At 38.4% G+C, this 16,628-nt stretch overlaps 1 protein-coding gene across 4 annotated transcripts in view; it reads left to right on the forward strand.

Moving 5' to 3' along the window:
- Positions 1-733: 733 nt before the first annotated feature.
- Positions 734-16,628, forward strand: part of LOC139170593 (broad substrate specificity ATP-binding cassette transporter ABCG2-like) — a 45,816-nt gene continuing 29,921 nt past the window's right edge. The window contains exons 1-3 of one of the 4 annotated variants that reach the window (XM_070758022.1): positions 734-769; positions 8,042-8,173; positions 15,210-15,418. In XM_070758022.1, the coding sequence (XP_070614123.1) occupies positions 15,231-15,418 (188 nt within the window). In that variant the 5' untranslated portion in view covers positions 734-769; positions 8,042-8,173; positions 15,210-15,230. Of the gene's footprint in view, positions 770-7,923; positions 8,174-11,594; positions 11,655-13,357; positions 13,375-15,209; positions 15,419-16,628 lie in introns of those variants that run through there. The other 3 variants (XM_070758021.1, XM_070758023.1, XM_070758024.1) reach the window with 3 other exon arrangements.

The raw sequence follows: 16,628 nt of genomic DNA on the forward strand, positions 1-16,628 counted from the left end.
GGAGATTCCTAGAGAGGCCTCACGGAGGCTTCTTCCTGCTTTTCCGGTTACAGTTTCGGAGGCTCGGGTTTGTAAGTGGAAAATGGTTCTTAAGAGGCAAAAAAATCTTGAACACCCGGTTCTTATCTAGAAAAGTTTGTAAGTAGAAGCGTTTATAGGTAGAGGTACCACTGTACGGACAAGGCAGGAGACTAGCAGAGAGACTTCATCTCTTTATTGGTTATAGTGAGCAAACACCAGCCCCTGCCTGCTGTTGGCAAGGGTTTAAATAGGGAGCCTTTTTTTGGGAATGAGCTGATCAAAATTTCCCTGCTCCACATCCTTGTCGGACTGGAGTGAAAACTTCCTAGCTTCTCAGGACATAGCACTGGCCTTAATGAATGTCAAGTGATTCCCATGTCAAGTGACCCAAATTGACAAAATGTGGACGAAGCATTGCATGTGATCAAAGTAGAAAAGAAAGCACTGAAAGGCATGGGAACCAGAGCTGCGATGTTGAAGTAAAATGAGAACTAGAAACATTGCCCTATAAAGGCATTTCTGCTTTCTGCTCACATGCTGACTAAGACCTTCTCTAGATTTGGAAGAACCAAGGAAAAAGGGTTAAATGAGAGCTATCTGGCACAAGACTCCTCAAAAAGGTCTTCCTCCAAGGATACTTCGCTTAGTCTTTAATTAGAGCATCACCCTGGAGTAACTAAGGAAGGTTTGCCTCTTCTACCTGAAGATACATCCCTGGCCTTCAGACTACAGGGAGCCATCCTTTTTGGTAATTATATCTTCTGCTATGATTGTGGCCTTTTGCATAATGGTAGCCTTGGGAAAGCATGATAGATTCATTAAGATGTTTTAATATCTTACTCAATATGTTAAATGTGTAATTAATAATCAATATCTTAAACATGTAATTAACAAAATGGACTGACTTCTCGTTCTCGTTCTCCTTCTCGTTCTCCTTCTCCTCGTTCTCCTTCTCCTTCTCGTTCTCCTTCTTCTTCTCATTATTGTTGTTGTTGTTATTATTATTATTATTATTATTATTAATTAGATTTGTATGCCGCCCCTCTCTGCAGACTCGGGGCGGCTCACAACAATAATAAAACAATGTATAACAAATCTAATAATTAAAAGTCACTAAAGACCCCTTATTAAAAAGCAAAACATACACACAAACATACCATACATAAACTATATAGGCCTGGGGAAGATGTCTCAATTCCCCCATGCCTGACGGCAGAGGTGGGTTTTAAGGAGTTTAAGAAAGGCAAGGAGGGTGGGGGCAATTCTAATCTCTGGGGGGAGTTGGTTCCATAGGGTCGGGGCTGCCACAGAGTAGGCTCTTAACCTGGGTCCTGCCAAACAGCATTGTTTAGTCAACGGGACCCAGAGAAGGCCAACTCTGTGGGACCTAACCGGTCGCTGGGATTCGTGCGGCAGAAAGCGGTCCCGGAGATATGCTTGGCTAAGTAGGTTTACTAAATATGGCATCTATTCAGTGTTGTTAAACTGTTGTAATGCCAGTATTGTTAGCATAGACCCAACTGGGGTTAGGATTAACAAGTAACTCCAAGTAACAACACCATCTTTTAAAGACACCAAATGGCTACTGAACTATCAGAGGAGGATGCACCGAAATGTGATGAGCATTATAAATGGAACTCCACATCTAGCTGTGGTTCCTGACATTCGGCGAAAGTTAAGAAATATATTGAGAACGAAGAAGACAAATAGAGAGGAGTTCTAGAACAGGGGCCTCCAACCTTGGCGACTGTAAGACTTGTGGACTTCAATTCACAGCATTTTTCAGTTTTGCTGGCTGAGGAATTCTGGAAGTTGAAGTCCACAAATGGAGTCACTCACAGGACTTCTTTAGTTTAACAGTTTATTTATTTATTTATTTTGTCCAATACACAATGAGGGTTTTAGTGGGTATATATCTATATACACATAGTAAAATACATGATGAAGGTTATAGAGGAGATACTCATAGTAAAATATATCTAAGAAAAAATAGAAAAGAAGATATAGGAATAGAACATATCAATGAAAGAATAGAAGAAGAGATATAGGAATAGAAGAAAGGAATAGGAGATATAGGACAGCAATAGGACAGGAGACGGAAGGCACTCTAGAGCACTTGTACTCACCCCTTACTGACCTCTTAGGAATCTGGAGAGGTCAACAGTATATAATCTAAGGGTAAAGTGATGGGGGTTTGGGGATGACACTACGGAGTCTGGTAATGAGTTCCACGCTTCGACAACTCGGTTACTGAAGTCATATTTTTTACAGTCAAGTTTGGAGCGGTTAATGTTAAATTTAAACCTGTTGTGTGCTTTTGTGTTGTTGCGGTTGAAGCTGAAGTAGTCGCCGACAGGCAGGACGTTGCAGCATATGATCTTGTGGGCAATATTTAGATCTTGTTTAAGGCATCTTAGTTCTAAACTTTCTAGGCCCAGGATTGTAAGTCTAGTCTCATAGGGTATTCTGTTTTGAGTGGAGGAGTGAAGGGCTCTTCTGGTGAAGTATCTCTGGACATTTTCAAGAGTGTTAATGTCAGAGATGCGATATGGGTTCCAAACAGATGAGCTGTATTCGAGGATGGGTCTGGCAATGAGGATATGGCTATCAGGCGCGTGGTAAATATATATATATATTTATGCTCTTTTGAGTGTAGACTGAAAAGTACAATGGGGAAGCTCTCTAGAGAAGACTTTACTGTAAAATCTGGGAAAAATTGAAGGGAAAAAAAAGGATAAGTAGGAGGAACGGGGATGGGGGCACTGTTGAAGACCTGTGGTTATTTTTTTAAAATAAGTTTTTTTAAAAACTTGAACATATCACAAAACAAAATTTAAAAAAAACCCCAAAGACATTCTGAATGAACTCTGGTGGGATTGAAAATCTTTTCAGAAGAGTTGTGGGTGTACGGAAACATGTCTCCGAGGAAAATGAACTTTGTCCCTGTGCAATAGCAATTCAAAGCATGTAAACACAACTGGAAATTGCTGATTCATTCCCATTGTGCTTTGTCATGCTTTTGTAATTCATCTTAGTCATGTACAGAAATTCTTTAAAAAAGAAAATTGCAAAAAAGAAAATTGGGAATGTGACTTTTTGATTCTGTCTCACAAGTGCTGAGAGATAGACTTTGAAAATAGAAACATAGAAGATCGGCGGCAGAAAAAGACCCCATGGTCCATCTGGTCTGCCATTATACTATTTCTTGTATTTTATCTTAGGGTGGATATATATTTATCCCAGGCATGTTTAAGTTCAGTGACTGTGGATTTACCGACCACGTCTGCTGGAACTTTGGTCCAAGCATCTACTACTCTTTCAGTCAAATAATATTTCCTCATGTTGCTTCTGATCTTTCCCCCAACTACGATTGTGCCCCCTTGTTCTTGTGTTCACTTTCCTATTAAAAACACTTCCCTCCTGAACCTTATTTAATCCTTTAACGTATTTAAATGTTTCGATCATGTTGGAATACTGTGTTCAGTTCTGGAGACCTCACCTACAAAAAGATATTGACAAAATTGAATGGGTCCAAAGACGGGCTACAAGAATGGTGGAAGGTCTTAAGCATCAAACGTATCAGGAAAGACTTCATGAACTCAATCTGTATAGTCTGGAGGACAGAAGGGAAAGGGGGGACATGATCAAAACATTTATATATGTTAAAGGGTTAAATAAGGTCCAGGAGGGAAGTGAACAGAAGAACAAGGGGGCACAATCTGAGGTTAGTTGGGGGAAAGATCATAAGCAACGTGAGAAAATATTTGACTGAAAGAGTAGTAGATGCTTGAAACAAACTTCCAGCAGATGTGGTTGGTAAATACTCAGTAACTGAATTTAAACATGCCTGGGATAACACATAGATCCATTCCAAGATCAAATACAGGAAATAGTATAAGGGCAGACTAGATGGACCATGAGGTCTTTTTCTGCCGTCAGTCTTCTATGTTTCTATGCTCACCCTTAGTGGCTGTTTGAAGTTACAGCCAACCCAAAAATAGGAGTTGCAATCTGGAATTGGCAGTTTGTGTTGGCAGTTCTGTGCTACCGGTAGCAAAAACTTCAGAAGAGGAGTATTTAGGGGTAGTGATTTCTCAAAATGGGTGAACAGTGTGGTCGGGCGGTAGGAAAAGCAAGTCTTTTCCCATGGGTTGAGGAACAAAAAAGGAGTAAAATATAACTGACTGATACATCACCTTCTTAACATTAAGAATGGATGGATGGATGAATAATAATAAGGTCATTGTGAATGGGTGCTCCATCATGGGAGTTTTTCAAGAAAAAATATTGGACAACCATTTGCCCAGAGTGATTTAATTTAATTTAATTGATTTATATGCTGCCTAGTCCTGTAAGACTTAGGGTGGTGTAGACTCCTTTGAAAGGGGGTTGGACTAGATGACCTCCAAGATCCCTTCTAGCTCTTTGATTCTTTCATATAATAAAGCAACACAGAGCCTCAGTTGAATTCATTCTCTTCCCCACGCCATCATACCAGATTATTATTATTATTATTATTATTATTATTATTATTATTATTTATTGGATTTGTATGCCGCCCCTCTCCGCAGACTCGGGGCGGCTAACAACAGCAGTAAAACAGTACAACAAAATCCAATACTAAAAAAGCAATTAAAAACCCATTATATAAAAACCAATCATACATACAAACATACCATACATTACCTCAGGGACCGCCTTCTGCCGCATGAATCCCAGCGACCAGTTAGGTCCCACAGAGTGGGTCTTCTCCGGGTCCCGTCAACTAAACAATGTCGCTTGGCGGGGCCCAGGGGAAGAGCCTTCTCTGTGGCGGCCCCAGCCCTCTGGAACCAACTCCCCCCAGAGATTAGAATCGCCCCCACCCTCCTTGCCTTTCGTAAGCTACTTAAAACCCACCTCTGCCGCCAGGCATGGGGGAATTGAGATACGCTTTCCCCCTAGGCCTTTACAATTTTATGCATGGTATGTTTGTATGTATGATTGGTTTTTATAACAATGGGTTTTTAACTGTTTTTAATATTGGATTATTGTTATATGCTGTTTCATTACTGTTGTTAGCTGCCCCGAGTCTGCGGAGAGGGGTGGCATACAAATCCAATTATTAATAATAATAATAATAATAATAATAATAATAATAATACAGCAACATTGCCAAGTGCTTATCAGAGCAAAGTAGTGTTAGCTTCCTCCAATTCTTGCTTAATAGGAAACCCCACTTTTAAACAGTGTTTATCACTGACAAAGCATCAATATTTTGCTGTGCATGGAAGCGTCTGTCTCATCCTGTCTCCCAATTACTGGGACCTATCTTACATGACATCTCTGGGAAAGGGATCTAATGTATGATTGCCAAAGGAGATAAGCAACCTGCCAATAAGACTACTAAGAAGAGAAACACCAGCTGACTCTGCAAACCATTGAGAGAGGGCTGTAAAAGCACTATGAAGCGGTATGCAAGTCTAAATGCTACTGCTATCCAATCTGTTGATTGCATTTCTAGCATTTTAGAGAAAAGGAAGTACAGTAGTTATTTTAGCAATACCGCTTAGCGGGACCCAGGGGAAGAGCCTTCTCTCTGGCGGCCCCGGCCCTCTGGAACCTACTCCACCCAGAGATTAGAATTGCCCCCACCTCCTTGCCTTTCGTAAGCTACTTAAAACCCACCTCTGCTGCCAGGCATGGGGGAATTGAGATACCCTTTCCCCCTAGGTCTTTACAATTTTATGCATGGTATGTCTGTCTGTATGTCTGTTTGGTTTTTATTATAATGGGTTTTAATTGTTTTTAGTATTGGATTATTATTATTATAGGCTGTCTTATTATTGCTGTTAGCCGCCCCTAGTCTTCGGAGAGGGGCGTCATACAAATCCAATAAATAAGTAAGTAAGTAAGTAAGTAATTAAGTAAGTAAGTAAGTAAGTAAGTAAGTAAGTAAGTAAGTAAGTAAGTAGTAATAATAATAATAATAATAATAATAATAATAATAATAATAATAATAATACTGTATATCAGTAATAACATTTTATACCAAGGCTCTCCAAGTATTATGTTCATCGTGAACTGAATATTCTTTTACCATTGAAATTCCCCCTGTACAATTTCTATCATAGTATTTAAATGTAATCTTGTAATCTTAGACTTGTTCCCATCTGAATACATATGATTTCGTATGTAGATGAGTTTCATGGATTGAGGAAAAGGAAGGGAAGGGCTAAAATATCTGTAGTGAAGCCAAAAACCAAAACTACTTTCAACTGCTTCCATGCATTTAATATCTTAGGTTTTTCCCCCTTCTCAAATAATGCTTCAAATAAGTATCAAACATACTGCTAACTGGGCAGAACTTCAAAAACTTTTCTTATCTCGATCACATCTTGGAAAGGAAACCTCTGCTAACACAACCTAAAAACCTTCAGACATTTCAATATTTTCGTGCAAGGTTTTTATTGCCTATCTGTTATTCTTTTAATGGCTATATGAGCGGTTGTCACGGATTCGTGCCTGGAATATAGTCATTTATTTATGAAAGTGAGTATCTTTACTCACGGTGCAAACAGCTGAACTCAACTTGGCACTTGTTGCAAAACAGCTATTTGGCACTTGTTGCAAAATAACAGAATAGCAATTAGACTTATATAAGGGTAGACATGGAATATACAGTGGCGCCTCTACTTACGAACTTAATTCGTTCCGTGACCAGGTTCTTAAGTAGAAAATTTGTAAGTAGAATAATAATAATAATAATAATAATAATTTATTAGATTTGTATGCCGCCCCTCTCCGAAGACTCGGGGCGGCTCACAACAACGATAAAAACAATATTATACTGGCACAAATCTAATATTAAAAGAAACTAAAAACCCTAACGTAATTAAAAACCAAACAGCAATTTTCCCCATAGGAATCAATTTAAAAGCAAATAATGCGTGCAAACCTATTAGGAAAGAAATAAAAGCTCGGAATTTGGGTGGGAGGAGGAGGAGGAAGAAGAGGAGGAGGACAGTGAGGTGAGGGGAATCAAAAAAAATCCAAAATTTTAAGACTTAAAAAAAAGATGGACTCTGAGGTGGCGAGGAGGAGCACGTGCCTCCCATACAATGCACCAGAGAGAGAAACCTGGGGGAATGGCAGGAAACTGCCCAGGCCTACTTCAGCTTCAACCACAACAACACAAGAGCGCACAACAGATTTAAACTTAATATTAACCGCTCCAAACGTGACTGTAAAAAATATGACTTCAGTAACCGAATTGTTGAAGCGTGGAACTCATTACTGGACTCCCTAGTGTCATCCCCAAACCCCCAACACTTTACCCTTAGATTATCCACGGTTGAGCTCTCCAGATTCCTAAGAGGTCAGTAAGGGGCGAGTACAAGTGCACTAGAGTGCCTTCCGTCCCCTGTCCTATTGCTCTCCTATATCTCCTATACCTTTCTTCTATTCCTATATCTCTTCTTCTATTCTTTCATTGATATGTTCTATTACTATACCTTCTTTTCTATTATTTCTTAGATATATTTTACTATGAGTATCTCCTCTATAACCTTTATCATGTATTTTACTATATATATACCCACTAAAACCCTCATTGTGTATTGGACAAAATCAATAAATAAAATAAAAATAAATAAAAGTATTACAACTGTTTGAACGGAGCTGGAGGCAGTGGGAAAAACACATTTGCCTAAGCATTCTCCTTAATTTTTCTCACACGGGCATGAACTTGTGGGCAGCCCGGAATGACTCTGGAGCTTTTTCTCTGAATGTATTTAGAGCGGGGGATATTATCCATGGAGCTTCATGCATTGTGCTTGGAGCATTATCAGCCGCTGAAATAGAGTCGGGCGAAAGTGCTCTCCGGTGCCAGCCCCTCCCTAAGGGAGACCTTTCACCCCTCCCTTAATTGCAGCTGGAAGAGGGAGGAGGGATGGACCGTGATCTCTTTAACAAGAAGCGGTGCCAAAAGGAATCGCTTGGAGAGGGAAGAAACTCATTGCTTTCTCTTTGTTGTACCAAGCGGCCTCTTGGATGCCCCAGAAAGCTGGACAAAAGGCCTGCAAGTTGCATTCAATGCTTTAGCCCCCAGATGTGTTGTGAACACCTTGTTTTGTGTTCCTGTTGCTTCTGTTGCCTCTTGCATTCATTGAAGGTAAGTCCAAAACGGGCACCTGGGGATTTTCTTCCCTCCTTTCCTTTGTGAGAGATGTGTTTTGTTCCTTTGCTTATTTGTTTGAGTTCTAACTTCTCATCTTAGTTGCCTTGCATTGAGGAAAGAAAGAAATGAGAGAAGAGAGAGAAAAGGTCCTTGTTGGCAGAAGCCTTTGTGGGTTTCTTCACAGTTGTTCTCCTCTGATAAGAAGTCAGTTCCTAGCTTTTTTTTAAACAAATACTTTTTATTTATTTTATTTATTTTATTTTATTTTATCTGTCTGTCTGTCTGTCTATCTATCTATCTATCTATCTATCTATCTATCTATCTATCTATCTATCTATCTATCTATCTATCCCTGCCTGCCTGCCTGCCTGCCTGCCTACCTACCTACCTACCTACCTACCTACTTACCTATCTATCTATCTATCTATCTATCTATCTATCTATCTATCTATCTATCATCTATCTATCTTTCTAATCTATCTATCTATCTATCTATCTATCTATCTATCTATCTATCATCTATCTATCTATCTATCTATCTATCTTTCTAATCTATCTATCTATCTATCTATCTATCTATCTATCTATCTATCTATCTATCCATTTTCTTTCTTTCTATCTATCTATTTTGTCCAATACACAATAATATACAATGAAGCTTATAGTAGAGAAGATATAGGAGATATAGGAGAGACTATAGGACAGGAGACGGTAGGCACTCTGGTGCACTTATGTACGCCCATAACTGACCTCTTAGGAATCTGGAGAGGTCAACTGTGGATAGTCTGAGGGTAAAATGTTGGGGGGTTAAAGGATGACACTACAGAATCCGGTAATGAGTTCCACGCTTCGACAACTCGATTACTAAAGTCATATTTTTTACAGTCAAGTTTGGAGCGGTTGATATTAAGTTTGAACCTGTTGTGTGCTCTTGTGTTGTTGCGGTTGAAGCTGAAGTAGTTGTTGACAGGCAGGACGTTGCAGCATATGATCTTGTGGGCAATGCTTAGGTCGTGTTTGAGGCGTCTTAGTTCTAAGCTTTCTAGACCCAGGATTGTAAGTCTAGTTTCGTAGGGTCTTCTGTTACGGGTAGAGGATCTGGGGACTTTCTTTCCTCCTTTCCTTTGTGAGAGATGCGTTTTGTTCCTTCGCTTATTTGTTTGAGTTCTAACTTCTCATCTTAGTTGTCTTGCACTGAGGAAAGAAAGAAATGAGAGAAGAGAGAGAAACGGTCCTTGTTGGCAGAAGCCTTTGTGGGTTTCTTCACAGTTGTTCTCCTCTGATAAGAAGTCAGTTCCTAGCTTGTGTGATTGGAACTCAGCACTTTCTTAAAATTTAACAAATACCAACAATTCTAAGTAGGATAGGAATGTTCATGATAGATTCACACAGCAAAGTACCCAAATGTGGTCACATTTTGCAATGGCCAGACTTGAAAGACATACTACTGTAAAAGGATGAACCTATCGTATAACTGAAAATTACAGTAATATATAAAACTGAGAGATTGGCATAAAACTGTGCAAGAGATGAAACTAAAACTATTAGGAGTCATTGGAAGTCAGGCAGCCAATTAATTTAATAATTAAATATGATGAATCTAACCAACATTTAATCTTACTGAATAGTAACCCCAGCTGAACTTACTGAATAGTAACCCTGGTTGATTTTTTAAAATTCACTAAATATTAAAAAAAATCAAGCTGAATTTTTCTTTTTAAAGGGCTAATTTTGATGCTTTTAAAATCTGGGGGAAAAAATACACCACCTTCTTTAGGGCCTGATTAAAACCAAACTGTCCTCGCATTTATTATTATTTTTTTAAAACCTAAGTAGAATTTAAAAAAACATGGGAGTATCTTCCCACAATATTTTGAAAAATCTAACTGTCTTCCCATTTATAACTAAAAAAACCCACACCTAAGTAGAATAAAAACATGGGACTATTTTCCCACAATATTTTGAAAAGCCTCCCACTGTTACTGCTACCAGGGTAGTAAACTAAGCATATGATGGAATGTGAATCCAATATTAAAAGGTAATATTTTAACTAGTTATCACAAGGGCCAGTTTAACAGGGCTTCCTTTCACTCTCCCCCCCCTTTCATTCCCTGTGTCAATAATTTAGATCTATTTAGGCTGATTTATTAACAAGATTGTCTCTGTTCACTGGCTTGGCAAAAAGATTTTTATAGATATATTGCGTAAAAATTACACCTAACACCACTTGCATTAGCTTTATACTGAGTATTAAACATGATTCTTGACAAATGTCTCTTTTTCTTTTATGTACGCTGAGAGCATCTGCACCAAGACAAATTTCTTGTGTGTCCAATCACACTTGGCCAATAAAATTCTATTCTATTCTATTCTATTCTATTCAAGAACACCAGCACCATAGCACAAATCCCAGGAGCCGATTAGGTCCCACAGAGTCTGCTTTCTCCCGGTCCCGTCGACCAGACAACGTCGTCTGGCGGGGCCTACGGGAAGAGCCTTCTCTGTGGCGGCCCCGGCCCTCTGAAATCCACTCCCTCCAGAGATTTGTACTGCCCCCACCCTCCTCGCCTTTCGCAAGAGCCTTAAGACCCATGTATGTCCCAAGGCATGGGGCAGCTAGATCTCGCCCCCTTTTTCTCCGACCATTAAATGTTATGTGTGGATGTGATTGAGTAAATTGACTGTTTTTTAAATGTAATGGGATTTTAGATTATAGTTTTAACTATTAGATTTGTATACATATTGTTTTTTCTTTCTACTGTATTTTGTGAGCTGGAGAGGGAGGGCATACAAGTCCAATAAATGAATGAATGAATGAATGAATGAATGAATGAATAAATGAATAAATAAAAAAATTAAAAAATAAATAAATAAACAAACAAACAAACAAACAAATAAATAAAAAAATGAATAAATAAAATAAAATAAAATAAAATAAAATAAAATAAAATAAAATAAAATAAAATAAAATAAAATAAAATAAAATAAAATAAAATAAAATAAAATAAAATAAAATAAAATAAAATAAAATAATAATAGCTCTCCCCATCTGGAAAGGTAGAGCAATAACTTTTAATCAATCAAAATAAATTCACGGGCATTTTTCAAAACCTGCCCGCCCATCATATTTTAAAGGGAGAAATGAAATGTCTCCAAAATCTCACAGTGCCTTTAAAATTTTAAGACATACCCTGGGCTGTTCAGACTTACAATTTAGGCTCCTATAAGCACCAGCCATTTCCAGAAACGCAGCTTCTATTCATCTCCGGCATCAAAAAGGCACAAAAGAGTCTTAATGGCCCTTTAAAGGCTCAGGCAGGCTTTAAGCTTTGACAGAAGTACATCTGATCAAGGGGTTGTCCTCCAGGTGGGTTACGCCAGGCATAAATCATTTATTTGCTTAAAACCAAAGGTCGTTACCGAGCAGGTTAACACCATCCATGCAAGCAACCCAGATGAATTCCCAAAAGTACCGGTAAGTATATGATCCTCCCTAATTTATTTATTTATTTATTTTATTTGTTTAGTATTGGTGGTACACAAAGATATAATGTTTATATACATGATACTAGCAAAAGAGAAACATTAGGAAGGCATTCTGGTGCAATTATGCTCGCCCCTTATGTGCAATACATCTCTCTCTCTCTGCTTGTGTGTGTGTGAGTGTGTGTGATGTTTTTGGCTTTTCCCATGTGTGCATCTGGGGCTCCGAGATTGACTCCTTATGTTCAGAAATCAAAGGCTTGTGTTGGCGGCATCCTGTCTGTATAAATTCTATGCTCGGAAGGGCTAATGGGGGACTCTTGAGCACAAAGGCGAAACCTTTCCACACAGAAAAAATAGCCAGTTTCAGAATACAGTTTATGTACGGATCCATTTGGAAATCAGTATTGTTCATGTGTAGGATGCTGTTGTATGTTTTTGAATATGTGATTTTTAACTGTTTAGCTTTTTAAAATATTTTAAATTAATTATTTTTGTTGTTTTTACCACTGTTGTTAGCCGCCCCAAGTCTACGGAGAGGGGCGGCATACAAATCCAATAAATAAATAAATAAATAAATAAATAAATAAATAGATAGATAGATAGATAGATAGATAGATAGATAGATAGATCGATAGATTATAGATAGATAGATAAATAATAAATAAATAAATAAATAAATAAATCTGTTAATTGGATTTAGAAGTGTTTTATAGATTGGATTTTAATTGAAATGTTGTAAGCTGGCCTGAATCCACGGAGAGGGGCAGCATATAAATCCAATCAATCAATCAATCAATCAACAAACAAACAAACAAACAAACAAACAAACAAACAAACAAACAAACGCACAACGGATCTGTACCAGTTGCTGGGAGAAAGCTGTCAAAATTTGCTTTTTTTAAAATTTCACGTTCTGGTGTTAATGTTTCATTAGTTCTGTTTTAGTTCTGCTGTATACATTTTGAAAATAAAGGCTCATTCGGTTTTGGAGGCCACGTTTCGGCCGACCAGGAAGGACGTCTTCGTGACGTCAAAGCTCCGTCCATGGAATTCCCTATTGGGATTCCCCACCTCCTTTCCAGCCTCCAGATTGGCCGAAAACGCCGCCGCCCATCGCAAAAACGGCGCTCCTTCTGAAACAGACGGGCACTTCTCAGCGGCCTCCAGAACCTGAACCCGAACCTGAATTTTTGCCGAACTTCCGGCTTTGGGTTTGGGAGAACGCCGAGAAGCCCCCCGGCTGTTTTAAAAGGTGACAGCCGGGCGGTGGTGCCCAGCGGAGCGCCATTTTGCGATCTACGGTGGGTTCGTAAGGCAAAAAAAGTTCATAAGAAGAGGCAAAAATTTTCTGAACACCGGGTTTGTATCTCGAAGTGTTCGTATCACGACGGGTTCGTATCACGAGGTACCACTGTATAAAGAAGTGATAAAAAGGATAATAGGACAGAAGGACAAGGACGGTAGGCACAATAGTGCACTTATGGAAAGGCTTTTAGGACCCACTACTGTCCCATCTCTGTCTGCTTCTAGGACTTTTAGGAGTTCTGTTTTTGCTTTTGCTGGCAATGTGAGAAGAATAAACATCAAGAGGACTTTAAGCCTTTGGAATGTCAGCCAGGAAGTCAAAAGCCTCAATCAAAAGTCCCATTTTCTTGACCAGCCATCTGCCGTGTGCTGAGACACCCAGAGCAGAGGGTCTGTTGATTACAGTATGTCAAGCCATTCACATAGCTAACATCTGTGGGATTATGTTCTATGTTCCGGAAGTAGTTGTGGCTTAGTGCCAAGAAACATGAACTAAATCATAATGATGTTGTTTCCGTCAGTGAAAAAGAACAACAAATTTAAAGCCACAATGTGGAAAATAGTTTCCTCCTTCTTTCTTTCTTTCTTTCTTTCTTTCTTTCTTTCTTTCTTTCTTTCTTTCTTTCTTTCTTTCTTTCCTTCCTTCCTTCCTTCCTTCTTTCTTTCCTTCTTTCCTTCTTTCTTTCCTTCTTTCTTTCCTTCTTTCCTTCCTTCTTTCTTTCTTTCCTTCCTTCCTTCTTTCTCTCTCTCTCTCTATTTCTTTCTTTCCTTCCTTCCTTTCTTCTTTCCCCCTTCCTCCCTCCCTCCCTCCTTTCCTCCTTTTCCTCCCTCCCTCCCTCTATATTTGTAACTCTCTATACATGCACCTACATAACATGTATTTAATTTTTTTAAAAAAGACATATGTAGTGATTAAAATAAACATCATTAAAAAATAACTAAAACCCATATGAATTCATTTATCATTGATATGGGCTTAAAGTAAACTGAACAGTACAGAAGGAAAAAATAATTAAAATCCATATGAAATCCATTTAGCGTTGATATGGGATTAATTAAATGCTTAAGCTTGTTAAATCTAGACCCATGGAAATACCGGTAGATTGCTTCATCTTCTCATATTTAGAATCTAAAAACTTTTCAAAAATCAGTAACTAAGTCCAGGAGTCTTTGGAGATACATTTAAAAAGCAAAGTTCCAGTGTATAATGATATTTTTTTTCCATAATGTTTTGATTCATTGTTATTTTTATATTCTAGTTATTCTGCTCTGGGACAATCAATGAATGTTAACACATATGGGTATATTTTTAGTATTTGGGAGACATTAGGATTCATGATCCTGATAGCTTAAGGGGCATTGCCTGAAATAATTTTTACGTCGTAAAAAGCAGAAATCTAAAATGGATTTGTAGCATTGGGTTGTTCTTAATTGCATGTTGCTAACATTTGAACTAGCCTTTATTTTAAAAAAGGAATAACATTTATGAGCAATATGATCAATCCACTCGAAACAGAATACCCTACGAAAATAGACTAACAATCCTGGGTCTAGAAAGCTTAGAACTACGATGCCTTAAACGTGATCTAAGTATTGCCCACAAGATCATATGGTTTAACATCCTACCGGTCAATGACTACTTCAGCTTCAACCGCAACAACACAAGAGCACACAACAGATTCAAACTTAATATTAACCGCTCCAAACTTGACTGTAAAAAATATGACTTTAACAATCGAGTTGTCAAAGCGTGGAACTCATTACCAGACTCAATAGTGTCAACTCCCAACCCCCAACATTTCTCCCTTAGACTCTCCACGATTGACCTCTCCAGGTTCCTAAGAGGTCAGTAAGGGGCGTACATAAGTGTACTGGTGTGCCTTTGGTCCCCTGTCCAATTGTCTTTCCTTTATCTCATATATCATAGATATTTTCTTCCTTTCATATATCTTCTCCTCTATTTTTACATATTATCTTTATATATATTACTTCATGTCTATTCTCTTTCATATGTATTGTGTATTGGACAAATGAATAAAAAAAATAAAAAAAAATAAAAATATTTTTAAAACAGTTCAGTTTATAACATAATTTTTCAAGGCATATTAATTTTCACTTGGGATGTTGATTGTTAAATACTGTTTATGCATTTATGCATTTTTTATTTGCACTATAAAAGGAAACATTAAATGAAAGACAGCGCATTGTCTGAAAAATAACACATGTCTGTTTTTCCTAGGAGTAAATATAATCCAGAAAGATGTCACAGAGCCCAGAAGTCGTTGTGCCAATGACAGATTGCAATACAAATGGTATCCAGAATCAATCTTGGAGTTCAACAAAATCCAGTACCGTCACCTTTCGTAACATCTGCTACGGAATAAAGACAAAGAGTGGCTTTATAGGCTGTCGAAAAGTAGTGGAAAAAGAAATTTTGAGAGATGTCAAGTACGTACATGCGGGCTCATCTTGTTTACTTCGTAGTTATCCCTAGCATTTGCATAGGCTTTTCAACATGGCTCACTTGAAATATTTGGGAAACTTTTAGGACCAGATGGGGGCACTTGGAAAATAGCCCTGGGATTCGGAGTTTGTCTTTCTTTCTTTCTTTCTTTCTTTCTTTCTTTCTTTCTTTCTTTCTTTCTTTCTTTCTTTCTTCCTTCCTTCCTTCCTTCCTTCCTTCCTTCCTTCCTTCCTTCCTTCATTCATTCATTTATTAGATTTGTATGCCGCCCTTCGCCGCAGACTCGCAGTAAAAAAGACAAATATAACAAATCTAATATAAAAAGTAATTTAAAAAACCCCCAATTTAAGACACCAATCATACAAACAGACATACCATACATAAATTTTAGAAGCCTAGAGGGAAGGGAGTATCTCAATTCCCCCATGCCTGATGACAAAAGTGGGTTTTAAGGAACTTACGAAAGGAGTCTTAAAGGCTCACACACACACTCCCCCAAAAATGAGAGTTCAAATTATACACCTTATGCTTCAGTGGAGCACAAGATCAATAAATATAGACAAACTCCAAATCCCAGGGCCATTTTCCGAGACTGTCTTCTGTCGCACGAATCCCAGCGACCAGTCAGGTCCCACAGAGTGGGTCTTCTCTGGGTCCCGTCAACCAAACAATGTCGCTTGGCGGGACCCAGGGGAAGAGCCTTCTCTGTGGCGGGCCCGGCCCTCTGGAACCAACTCCCCCCGGATATCAGGGTTGCCCCCACCCTCCTTGCCTTTCGAAAGCTGCTTAAAACCCACCTCTGCCGCCAGGCATGGGGGAATTGAGATACGCTTTCCCCCAGGCCTTTAAAATTTTATGCATGGTATGTCTGTATGTATGATTGGTTTTTATATAATGGGTTTTTAACTGTTTTTAGTATTGGATTATTGTCATATACTGTTTTATTACTGTTGTTAGCCGCCCCGAGTCTGCGGAGAGGGGCGGCACACAAATCCAATAAATAAATAAATAGATAGATAGATAGATAGATAGATAGACAGACAGACAGACAGACAGACAGACAGACAGACAGACAGACAGACAGACAGACAGACAGACAGACAAACAAACAAACAAACAAATATGTCTAATAAAATGTTTATTGACAACTGTATTTTTTGGCATAGTAAATGTAGCTTAGTAAAAAGCACCCAA

This window comes from Erythrolamprus reginae, chromosome 7 (genome assembly GCF_031021105.1).
Source record: "Erythrolamprus reginae isolate rEryReg1 chromosome 7, rEryReg1.hap1, whole genome shotgun sequence".
NCBI lineage: Eukaryota > Metazoa > Chordata > Lepidosauria > Squamata > Dipsadidae > Erythrolamprus > Erythrolamprus reginae.